Here is a 12,599-nt window from a genome sequence, read left to right on the forward strand (position 1 = left end):
CATATTATTTGTTAAATACGTTATATTCAAATAATCTTTAGAACCAATTTTGTAGTTTTAATTGAGAAGTATCTAAAAGAAATAAATATATCATACGGAAGCATGTTTCCAATATGGCGACGCGCAACTTGATCTAACCGGAACGTTGCGTATAAATCGAACGTATGCTTCGTTAACCATCTTTTAAAATATTTTTTTTTCATTAATATCGTTTATTCTGTGATTTTAGTGGAATAGAAGAAGTTAGAGAGATATAATTAATTTTTCCCAGTGTTTATTCACAAGGAGATTACGTATGTATTTTTGATAGATAAAATACAATTAAGAATTTTTCAGTTTGTTTTATGATTTTATTTTTATAAAAACAATTATAATTTTATTCATATACTTGATTGATTAATAAAATCTATTAATTTTATTTTTATAGTAATATTTTATAGTATAAAATATTACTATTTTATATTACTATAAAACATTACTATAACAGTAATATGTTTTATAGTAATGATTTTACATTTAAAATTTTTTTATTAATTAATTTTTCTATTTTATTTGTATTTTATAATGTTAGATATATAAAATATTTATATATTTTGAAACGAAAGTCATTTTAAATGATGTTCAAAAATTGAATTAATTAATTATATACATTTTTACAAATTTGAGAATGTATTTGTTACTAAATGGTAATCAGAAAATCTTTATATATTATTATTCAATATTCCAAATAACTAAAGAATACAAAAATAATTAAATATGAAATGATTATTAAATAATCGTTTAAAAAATAATCGTTTGAAAAAAAAAGAAATAGTAAAAATCAATATATATATTCAATATGATCAAATGAAATTGTGATATTTATTTCCTTTATAATTATATTTTTTACTTTATTTTTAAAATTGGATTAAAAATAAATAATAGATGAAAAATAAAGAAATAAATAAATTTAGTCAAAAAAAAAAAAGATTACACTTCATCTATATTCAATTTATAAATTTATTTATCATCTTTCCAAGAATAATTAAATTTATCACGGATCTCTAAAATTTTATAAACAAAAAAATTAAATTTTTATGTATTAATTTCAGAAAGATTTAGAAGCAAAAAATATAATATATATATATATATATATAACACTCGGTTGTGTGGCATAAAGTCAGGTAAACGTAAATGATCGTAGTTCAATGCTCGAGACTGACCGGGGTCGCCAAAGCATTTTCCTTTAGCTCCGCTTGACAGCGATTGGCATCTATAATTCTCGGCGGTGTGGCAAAAAAGTTACGGAATGCGTTTGATTCGAACCTGTTTAAACGCGTTTCAGGAAACATGAACTAATCTTTTTCACTCTTTATGACAATATCTATTTTTTTGTTTAAATAATTCGAACAAATATCAATGAATTATATAATTATATGATTTTTCAATTATTAAAGAAATGATAAAAAAAAGAAAGAGGTTAATTTTATAAAATTTGATAAACTAATTTTCCAATTAAATTTTGTGAATTTTTATATGAATATAAATAAAAAAAAATACATATAAATTGTTTTTAAAACTGTTTTTGTATTTTTACAATTTTTTATTATTTTATCTGATTTTATATGATTATATTTGACTTTGAGGATTTATAGATTTATATGTAGAGTTGTAAATTTATTTTGAAAATAAAAATCTAGAAAAATTTATAAGTATATTGAAAAAATTATTTTAAAGCTGAAATATTTTATTAAAAGTTAAATGTTTTATAAAATGTAAAAATGAAATTTAGATTTTTCAGTCAAGACTTATAATTAATTAAATGCGTGTATTTCAGTTAATTTTTGATATTAATAGAATAAATTAAAAATTAGAAGAATAGGATATCTTGATACATGATTAATAATTATTTTATAATTATATAATGAAACAGAAAATAATAATTTCATAATAATTAAAAAAAATAAAATTACGTGCATTATTTTGAATTTGGTCTATGATTTAATAAACTTCTTATTTATATATTAATATTAATACGTATTTTTACATTATTCTCTTTTTATTTGCAATAGATACATACATGTAGAAACCGAACAAGTTAGAATGAAAGACGGAAAATCGCTAGGCGATTCAATGGCATGAGCAAGTTCGCAGCGAAAAATCTTACCAATGACAGCATATATTTTATTAATTATTATTTTATATATACATGTGGTCGTATTGTACGTATTTATTAATAAAACATGACCACTGACGTATAAAGTATAAGTATTTATGAATCACTTAAAAACAATTGTAAATGTGGCACAGCCCAAGTAAATCCCTGAAGAAAATCTTTAAGAATTAATAAAATTTCTTTTATTATAACTCGCTTTCTCAAACTGAGATAAATCACCAAGATAATTTTTATTCATTCTAAATTTGATTATCATTTTGATTTATCAAATTTTTTTGATTCTGGCACTGAATATAGCACACAAAAAATGAAGCATTTTTATAAAAATTTTATTAAAAAATAAGATCATTGTAGAATAAATTCTTACCTGCATATTTTTAACAAATCTTTGCCTCCTCTTCCCTTCTCTATCTCTTTTCTTTTGAAATATAAATTTTTATTTAAATTTTAAAAGCCAAAGTAATTTGTTATATATCATCACTTATCATTATCTTTTTTTTTTTTTCTTTCAAGAAATATAAATTTATAATCCGTTTACGATATGTCGAGGAATTACTCGACAAAAAAAAAAAAAAGAAAAAGAAAAAAAAAAAAAGAAACGCGTTTGTATTAAAAAACTATGGAAGAAAAGCATATAGATGTATCTAACAAAAAAGATTTCTCTTGACTTAAAAATCATCAAGGGCACTTCTTGCACGTATGGTTACGTTATCTATTTTTATAGCAAACTTGTCTCGATTGCTCTTTGCAACGGCAGTAAGTTCTAGCTACACTTTTTTTTTTTAAATGCATAGAATTGTGCATTATCCATCATCAATCCTACCGAGGCACGAGCGTCAGGTACAGCTTGCGATCTTTTAAAGAAATTTGTCATTAAAAGAAACTTCTTGATCGCTATTTAATCTATTTTCTGAACCGTGGAGGAATTAAAGTCGTCGGCGTTGGTGTTGGACTGCTGCTACATGATCTGCTCAATGCTCTGTGAGGTTCAACACTGAGAAAACTTTTATCAGTAGTTGGTGGTGCAGAGGAGATGATTTCTGATTCTCCTGGACTAGGACATCGTCGTTGCGAGCAATTCGATAGAGTACTTCTCGATAATGTTTGCAATGGTATTTGATAGATTCTTATTGGTTTCCAGTCGCTCTGATTATCTGTGGAAAAGAAAATACATTTTTTATTTATCATTTTTATTACTTAAATTATAATAGTACTCTGATATAAACTATTATATATTATATTTAACATTCATTATTAATTACTGAAACAAAACTGAAATCTAACAAATATTTAAAGTATTTATGAATAGTTTGCCAATTTCTGATTTTTTTTTAAATTAATTCAAACAATAATACATGTACTTAAATACTCTATCTCTATTAATGCATATATTTCATTTAATTGTTTTATTCAATTATTTTTTTTTGTTTTCCTGCTTTAATTTTTAGAAATCATATATTTATCGATATTCACAATACTACTAATTGTATGTAAATTTTAAAAAAAAAAAATTTATAACTCATTATTGTAGAATCCGTAATCGTTAACTCAGATATGTATTAAACAATTGTATTATGGAACATTCATTCACGTTGTGCAAATAATTGGAAAATTATGATCCGTTTCGAAAAGGTGGCACGTACTTTGCAGATTAGATCGAGACGACGAAGATTGCGCGAAAGGAGGAGGACTGGAAACCGGTTCCTCCTTGTCTGGGGGCTTTGAATCCAGTCGGATTCTTTCGCATTTTCCTGGCAAAAACTCCGGCGCTGTTGTAGCGAAGAAGATGTCTTGCTTCGAGGTGATTAGATTTAGATTCGGCATGGCGATCGTGTGCACCAAATTTCCATTAATTATCAATCGTATTTCCATGGTATCATTAGTAAAGGCGATTACGTAGGGAAAGGCACAAGCTACAAATTAATATTTAGGGATTATTAAAAAATATATATATTTAATAGGAATGTTATATTAAAATGCAAGTGAATAAAATAAAATTTTACCTATTGCTGCCGGTACAGAATTCCAATTAAAATCAAATTCCGTTGGTGCGGTATTTTCTTCCAGGAGTTTTTGAAAATGACACGTATCTACATTAAGAATAAATTATTAATTTTTATATTGTTCAATCTCTGATTATACTTTACTGATCATATGTCTATGTACTTAAATATAAAATTTCTTTTTTTTTCAATAAAGTTTTAATAAGTATGGACTTTAAAAAATTAACTTTTTAAAAAGAAATAAATTTCGACAAGCATAAATAGTTCAAAAATGTAACTTTAAAACTTGAGATTAATTTATATAATACAGTTACATACTGTTATAACAAAGTAACAACTCAGGTTCCTCGTCCTCGCAAAGATCCAATGCAGCTACCAGATGTGGTTTTGGCACTCCCTCGATATGAAGAATTCTTGTGCTTCCAGACGCTGAGATTAGCTCAAAATGATGCCGAATACCGCAGCAAAGTGTCCATTCATTGATCGAATCCGTATTTTCAATTATCGTTACTAACGATGGGGTTTCACTAGCGTTGAAGTCTTTTAAATGCAAAAAACCCTCGACAGTGTCTGTGTCTGCGGCAGAACACCACGCGGTCCATGCAGCGTTATGTTTCCATTGAAGAACTGTTAAACGCCTTCCTACTACCGCACACTGTAAAATATCATCAATTAGATTTATCATCATCAGAAAACTATATCAATTATAATATATTTAATCTTCATAATGAAACCATAATGAGATCAATGAACATTTTACCTCTTTGTTGAACCTCACAAACCTTACAGATATTGATTGACTGAATCATTGAAGAGATGCAAAGACAAAGAATCAATGATACAAAAGGAACTATTTACCATGCGCAGGTGAGAACCACCAGGCATTGTAATGGCATACAAATGACAGCCCCGGGCTCTAGGTAATCTCCTTTCTTTTATATGGGCCCGTCCCCGAACAGCCAAGGGGCGAACACGAGCATGCGTACGACGGATCACCGGCTTAAATTTCGCGGTGGCCCGCGTGAAATTGTCGTAATCGTTCTCCTCGCTCTCGTCAGCATCGTCATCCGCATCATCCTCGTCGCCATTGTCCTCGTACTCTTGATCGTCCTCGCGGTCGTTCAACACGACCTCGGCCGACCTATTCGCCGTATTATTCTCGAATTCCTTCAGACGAAAAACGTAGATGTTGCTTTCCTTGCCCTTGTCACCGGCGCGAAATAACAATATTCCGTGTTGTTCGACCACGTCTAATTGTTTTATTTGCACAGACTCGTCAAAGATTAGCCTGTGAGATAAGCTATCTGGAATAAAGAAGAAATCATGATGTAATGATAAATTTGAGAATGTGAATTTATTATAAATTGCATCCTACCTTCGATTAAAAAAGTTCCATTCTCACTAGCGAGGATCAATTTGTTATCCAGCCAAACATCTCCACAGACAACCTCGTGGGGGAAATCGGGATAGATGCACCTTGGCTCCCAAGGCCTTGGCTTCAACGGGCCAGCCGTGGCCAAGGAAGTTGGCGCCAAACCTCTGACGATCGCCTCCAGCTTCAGAGCTTGGCCGACGCGCACCATCTCCACAGCACGCGTCTCCTCGCGACGCCGACCTGGAGCCTCCACGACATCCGACAACGCTCGTCGGTTTAACATACTCTGTGAAAATTCGATCGATTTTCCTTTCTACGGGGGAGAGGGGATACAGCCATGACAGAAATTTCCTTTTTTATTTCCTTTTTTATCCATTTTCCTATTTTCCTATTTTTCTTCCTTTCTTTGTGATCATTCGCTAAGTGAACGTACTAGGAATTTTTTTGTTGCAAAATTGGATGGAAGAGTGCAACATTTATATTTTTGTGCGAAGTAAAAAAAAAAAATCTTCTAAATCTAAAAATCTACTTCGTGCGATTTTTATTATTATTGTATAGAAAATTAAGAGATATTATATCATATAGGGAAAAATCTATGAAACTATCAATGCAGAAAATATTGTATCGTTAAATATACTTACGTTGCTCTTACTTTCCTGCGAGTGTTCTTGATACATATCTCGAAGAAGAGCATCTAGGGTTCTTTCTCTTTTTTGGGCGAATGTTGGCGTGTTGAACGTAGCCTTTTCACCGTTTATTAATTTCACGAGAAGAAATTCTCGCAGAGTGTATGGATCCTCGAAAACGGGTGGGCAAGGAAGGCTTGGTCCGAATAGAGGAACATTTTCATCGCAGTAAATTGCCACGCGCCATCCTTTGTCATTTTCTTCGGCCGATACCACCGCAAATACATCTAATATTTCATAAACATGGATAAAGATTAATTAGATTAAACGATATTTCGAAATGAGTTTGGAAAAATTTTGAAATAAATACTTTTTCATCGGATTATTCGAACGGAGAAAAAGATGTTTTAATTTTCACACTTTTTAAATCCGCGCACGTGAGACGAAACGATAAGTTAGAGGCGATATATATTTGTCTCTTTCTAATTCGTGAAAGTTCGGCTGAATTCGTCCATACTCGTGTCTCGACAACTTCGGTCAAATCTAAATCTAATTTTACGTTAAGTAGAAGAGAGATGAATTTTAAAGAAACTTACGAGTAAATTGACTTCTAATGCAATTCGGATTGAAACTGTCTATGGCGTTAGGATCATCCGTGTAAACGATGTTAACGATATCGTTACCGATATGTCGTTTTCTCTCCAGCTGTTGTGGATTGTCCTTTGAATAAGGAAGCATTGTACTCACATGATACATCACTTCGTGTCCTGCGTATACCGTATAATAACTTTCTTTTCCGGTCATATCACCTGGTAACATTCACGGAGGAAAACGATACTTATATAACTGTATGGAACGGATAGATAAAATAATAGTAAATAATAGATAGTGGAAAATGAAACCTGAGAAAAATATTTATTCAGATGTTCGAACTTCAACAAGGAAATTTTTATACTTTATGCACGTTACAATTGCAAATTGTTATAACGAATATTGATTGTAACGAAAGGCCACTTGCAATAATAGAAGAGAACAATGAAAGAGTTATTATAATAATGAAAATTCATTTACGATAATAGTAGCGCGAAGAATTGTTATGAAATATATACATTTCTTTTCATAACATTTTATGTCAGAGCTTTTGAAATAATCGATATCGAAAATAAAAGTTCCAAAGTAACATTTCTATGCAACATATCCACATGAAAGAAAAAATACCTTTTATATCTAAACCACCACGATATTTGTCCCAATTCTTTAGTCGTATTCTTTCACCCAGAATCTCGAGAAATTTGTCGAAACCTGGACTACCCTTTTCTGTAAATGAAGCATATAAAGATTTCTTTTCGTCTCTTTGATATATCATAAATATTTACATTTCGAATATACAATTATAAAAATATTGTTAATAAATAAACAATTCAATCTTTCGTAATTGAATAAAAAATTTAATTTTAATTTTCTAGAAAAAAGAATTCAAATTTTAATCGATTTACCATTGGACAACATCTCATCATCGGTTGTCTGTCCTTTTTTCGCATATATCACGCCGAATTTGAAGTTGACAGAACCTTCTTGTTCTTCCAACAAGAGCAGATCCTGTAACACAAAACTTTGACGAATGATCTAGAATCGATCCTCCAAGGATGATCAATGAATACATTGGTATTTTGAAATATCGATTATTCGCGAAAAGAATTTTTAATTATTAACAGGATTTTTCATTTAACACCCACCTTTTGAATCTCTGGAGAAAATATTTCGCGTGGTGCCTTGTCGAGCTTTTCCAGTCCAAAGAAATTACTGAAATTCGAATCACCAATCATCGTCCACCTAACCACTCAAGCGAAATAGCACAATATTTACCTCAGGATCTGCCTGATTGTCATTGTTTTGTTTGCAGAGTACGGCAGCGATATCTTCTGCGCGCCCTAAATTTTTTCATTTTTTTTATTTATCTATAATTTTCATTAATTTTTCTTATTTCTTTGTTCTTTTATTTATTTTTCCTTAATTTAAATTCTAATTCTGACTCTATGAATTTTTTAATATTGTCATCATTTATTAATTAAATTTTAATTTTTTTTTTAATGCACAAAGTGCTTCCTGCTTTTTTTATATCTTCTATTCTTTAGCAACCCATTTCATACAATGTCTATCTCAAAACAATCTTGATTGTATAATATATATAAGGTTAAAGTAAAAATAAAGCACAAGATAAAACTATTTTTTAAAATTGCAAAAGGAATCTCGTTTCTCAAATTTACAATTCTTTTGCTCTTCGCATTCATCTTTAATATTTTTTTATTGATAAATGCAAAAATGCTTTATACATAAAAATGAAGGAAACGAATGGATTAAATTCTTTGATATCAAAGAATTTTTCATTGTTATGTTAATCAGTACTCACAGTTTTTCGCCATAAAATCACTCTGTAATGAGGTACGCTTTGATCACTGACTTCACTTGTCACAACTGAGAGAAACAGAGGATTCCTCTCTTGATCCGCAGCGACATAATTTTGATGCACTAAAAAATATTGTATTAAACAAACAATTTTTCAATATAAAAAAAGCTACATTTATTGAACATGAACGAATATTAAATAAATTCTTGAAATAGATGAAATGAAATCACTGTATCAAATTTAAAAAAAAAAAAAAAAAAAAAAAATACTTGAACAGCTGTTGAACTCCTGCTATCTAATGCATTTAGTTTATCTAAAATTCTTAAAAATATCAGCGTACACTCTACTCACGTTTTCCGAGAAAGTACTTGAAGTACCAACGAGTCTGATATTCGGGATTTTCCAATATCGGCGTACTCGGTGATCCGAACATCTGCACATGTTCAAAATCAGTTCAACCAGAAATATAATCCGACTTTATCAATAACCAAACGGCGGAAGAGAAAATGAAAATACGAGCGTAGGATGTGACTTTGTTTTTTTTTTTTTCCAATTTTTCGTCAATAATTTAAATTTGTTCCTCTTTTTTTCTTTTTTTTTTTTGACGTAATTTTCGTTTCTTCTATTATTAACGATGTATTCAATTATCCAATATTTTTTTTTTTTATCAAAAATTAAATTAAATTTTGCAAAAAATTAAAATAAAAATATTTCACCTAGTAGAAAATATTATCTATAAAAAATTCAAAAGTGAAGCTTTCACAAATACAGAGACAGAAAGGGAGAAAATAAGGGACGCGAGGAAGAGATAATTGTGCATTTCTCTTACTTCCTCCTTCTCGCCAAGGGAATCACCATTCTCCACTCGAAATCTTCTCCCATTGTCAGACCCGTCTTGCTCGATTTGCGGCAGCTGAAAGACGATTTCAAACGGGCCAACATTAGATCGCGTGGTACGAAGAAAAGGAAGGAAAAGATGGAGAGACTGTGTTCCAGTTTCGAAGGGCCATCGTTACGCATGGAGAGCTGGCGAAATGAACGTCATTTTACGACCCTTGCCCTCCTCTCTCCTCTCTTTCGACCCTTTTCACTTTCGCAATTAACTTTCCTCGCGAATTGTTTCAATTGTTTGTTGATTAAATTTTGACATTGACAATGATTAAAAAAAAAAAAAAAATTACGATAAGAAGTACAGAACAAACGAAAATCGAGAAATAAATCGAGACAACGGAGTGGAAGTTTAATCTTAATATAGCTCGACCGAAGTTTCGTTTGTGTTATACGAAACATAAGAAAGGTTGGGAAAAAAAGTCAAAACAAACATATCGATCGTACTTCGCCTCTTCTTTAATAGCGTGGACAAATAGAGGTCGCTTATACCATTAGAACCATTTCGAAGTTCTTCGTAACTTTAATTTACCATGAAATTCATATCTATTTATAATTTTTTCATAAATTTCATAAATATGTATAAATTGAAAACTCACCATTTCGACGCTGCCATAATATCGTCTGGAGAGAACACCTCGCCTGGAAATGGCATCCGTGGTAGATCTAAAACATCGTATCATATAACGTTCAAGGATCAGCTTGACAAATTGCTTTTTAATGCCATATTTTTTAGATTAACAAAGGCGAATCAAAACAAAAAGGAGGAAAACAGTCTTTCTAACGAGTTTTTTCTCCCGATATTTCTCGCTTTTTGCCATCTCAAGATATCTAGGTTAATGAGGGCAACCTGCAAAAAAAGATCTAGATTGCATCAATTAACATCTTATCTATCTAAATTCTTTTTATATAAAAAATACTTGATTACGATTATTTTTGTTAAAATTGTTGAAACTTTCGTAGTATCGATAAAATAATATTTTTTCCCCTAATTAAAATCGTTTATAGTATTCGTTGACTTTTAAATTATAAATATATTTAGTGTATATTTTCGTATTTTTCGTTTTCGCAGATTTCACTAGAATTTAACAAAATCGATATTACGTGTAAACAAAAAAATATAATCTAGCAAAGTTATTGTGGAGATAATATTCTACAGAGATTAAGCATCTATGAGATATCGCAAATTGATTTTTACTCATCCGATTCGTTGAACGAGATACTGTCACTCTTGTCATATATCTCGTTACAATATATACTATATTCTTTGTTTTATAAAATATAATAATATTTGAAACACGTATATAATATCATTCTAAATCATAATAAATAAATATATATAAATAATATATTATACTTAAATTATACGTATTAAATTATTAAATAATATATTCATTATGCCTCTGTAAATATGACCAGCAATGAATAACATTCGAGTAGTAGTAACATTTTGGGATTTAAACTCAATTTCATATTTAACATCGTTCGCGGGCAAATGTGAACATCCATGTTTATGAGAAAGGTTAAAAAACACTACTGTCAAACTACTTGTCATTTCATTTTTCGATTGTATATTTCGATGATAGAGGAATTGAACGACTAAGAAAACAATTAATGCAAGTTGTGAAAAAAATTTGTTACCCTTGAATTAAATTATCGTTTGAGAAACGTACACATGATGACTGGCTCGCCGATGAAGGAATCTCGATTGCGCGGAAGACAAGGCGGACACACAAACCGATCTCGACCTGTTTCTGCGCATCATCTCGTGCGCAGCCGGCAATGTTTCCTCCTCGCTATCGCTCTCAGTTACCGAGCTCCCGTTTCCACCACCAGTGCTCTTTCTTCTTCCTTTGCTTCGTTTGCATTTCTCTATACCGACACCCGTCGATGAGGTCGAGGTCGCCAAAGAGGAGACCGGTGACACGTTTGTGGACGAGTTACTCGTCAACGAGACTCCTCGCAAACGAGAGACAAGCTTCATGTCCAAGCATAACATCTTTTCAAACTTGTGAAACTTCTTTTTCTTTTTTCTTTAATTTCAGATTGATTAAGATTCTCTCATAAGATCTTCTGTGTTGACTTTTCAAAGTGGAATTTGATGGGCATTACGTTACTATAATTATATTACTATCATCGTTTCATCTTTCATGAAAAGAAGATATTTCGTGTTTGATATTTTATCAACATTCTTTTTTATCATTTAATTTCAATCGTTATCTATATACTTGTAAGTATTTAAAACAATGCTCTAAACTAAATTAATCAGTGATTTTAATTATTTAAATTTATAATTTATATTTAAATTTGGAAATTATTTCTTGTTCAAGTTTTATTTTCTAGGATAAGGAACAAATTTTGCAGTTCTTCGTTTCCCTATTCCATCTCAGCTGAACAGTTAGAGAACAAGATATCTTTGGCCATCAAAAGCTTTACTTGTGCCAATTAAATATAGCACGTATTGCAAAACATGTTCAATAAAAAATTTGATAAACATAAACCAAATTTATTAAATATATATAAATTATATATAAATTTAAAATTTTAAAAGTATAAATATAATAATTCTGAATATTAAAAACTAACACACTAAAGAATATATCTATTTTTTTTTTTATTATTCTTTATTTATTCATTTATATTCTGTATTGTTCTTTTCAATAGTTTTGAATTCATTGTACAATAATGTAATTGTAAAAACTGAAACAAATATTTCTTTTGACTAAATTTACAAAAAATGAATAAAAGGAAATTTTACACAGCTCAACGAGTTTTTTCCCTATTTTCACTAAAATGATATTTTTGAACGATAAAATGGAAATTTGTTTGATAAAATTATTTGTATGGAAATTATTTTGCAAAAAGGAAAAATTATCTCTTATAAAAATACTATCGTTATTTTTAATATTTTTGCAACCACTGATAATTCTATGATTAAATTTTCAATTTTTAAGAAAAAAAGAAATCATTGTATGTATAATTATAAATATTTAAAATAATATAATTATAAATATTTAAAAAATCCATACATTCCTTATATTTTAGATTCAAAATGATTAAATCGATAACTAAATCGAAGAGTCATGTAATAAAGATCATAAAAAAAATTTATTTTATACGTATTCACTATCACCATAATAAAATG

At 29.7% G+C, this 12,599-nt stretch overlaps 1 protein-coding gene and 1 long non-coding RNA gene across 8 annotated transcripts in view; one reads left to right on the plus strand and one right to left on the minus strand.

The window, feature by feature from the left end:
* On the plus strand, positions 1-2,730 carry LOC102656896. The gene is made up of 2 exons (XR_411979.3): positions 1-293; positions 2,052-2,730. It is a non-coding gene; the product is annotated as an uncharacterized LOC102656896 (long non-coding RNA).
* The window catches only part of LOC413473 (GTPase-activating Rap/Ran-GAP domain-like protein 3), a 23,033-nt gene continuing 12,453 nt past the window's right edge, over positions 2,020-12,599 (minus strand). For 2 of the 7 annotated variants that reach the window (XM_026441464.1, XM_026441463.1), the window contains 17 exons: positions 11,128-11,599; positions 10,054-10,120; positions 9,396-9,479; positions 8,918-8,999; positions 8,570-8,688; positions 8,026-8,090; positions 7,896-7,962; positions 7,656-7,758; positions 7,378-7,476; positions 6,756-6,968; positions 6,175-6,446; positions 5,534-5,846; positions 5,017-5,462; positions 4,477-4,813; positions 4,159-4,245; positions 3,799-4,068; positions 2,020-3,309 (listed from right to left, as the gene is read on the minus strand). In XM_026441464.1, coding sequence (XP_026297249.1) covers positions 3,059-3,309; positions 3,799-4,068; positions 4,159-4,245; positions 4,477-4,813; positions 5,017-5,462; positions 5,534-5,846; positions 6,175-6,446; positions 6,756-6,968; positions 7,378-7,476; positions 7,656-7,758; positions 7,896-7,962; positions 8,026-8,090; positions 8,570-8,688; positions 8,918-8,999; positions 9,396-9,479; positions 10,054-10,120; positions 11,128-11,453 — 3,201 coding nt within the window. In that variant the 5' untranslated portion in view covers positions 11,454-11,599 and the 3' untranslated portion in view covers positions 2,020-3,058. Of the gene's footprint in view, positions 3,310-3,798; positions 4,069-4,158; positions 4,246-4,476; positions 4,814-5,016; positions 5,463-5,533; positions 5,847-6,174; positions 6,447-6,755; positions 6,969-7,377; positions 7,477-7,655; positions 7,759-7,895; positions 7,963-8,025; positions 8,091-8,569; positions 8,689-8,917; positions 9,000-9,395; positions 9,480-10,053; positions 10,121-11,095; positions 11,600-12,599 lie in introns of all 7 variants that reach the window. The other 5 variants (XM_016912596.2, XM_006570882.3, XM_006570881.3 and 2 more) reach the window with 5 other exon arrangements.

This window comes from Apis mellifera, linkage group LG6, assembly GCF_003254395.2.
Source record: "Apis mellifera strain DH4 linkage group LG6, Amel_HAv3.1, whole genome shotgun sequence".
In the NCBI taxonomy this organism is placed as follows: Eukaryota; Metazoa; Arthropoda; class Insecta; order Hymenoptera; family Apidae; genus Apis; species Apis mellifera.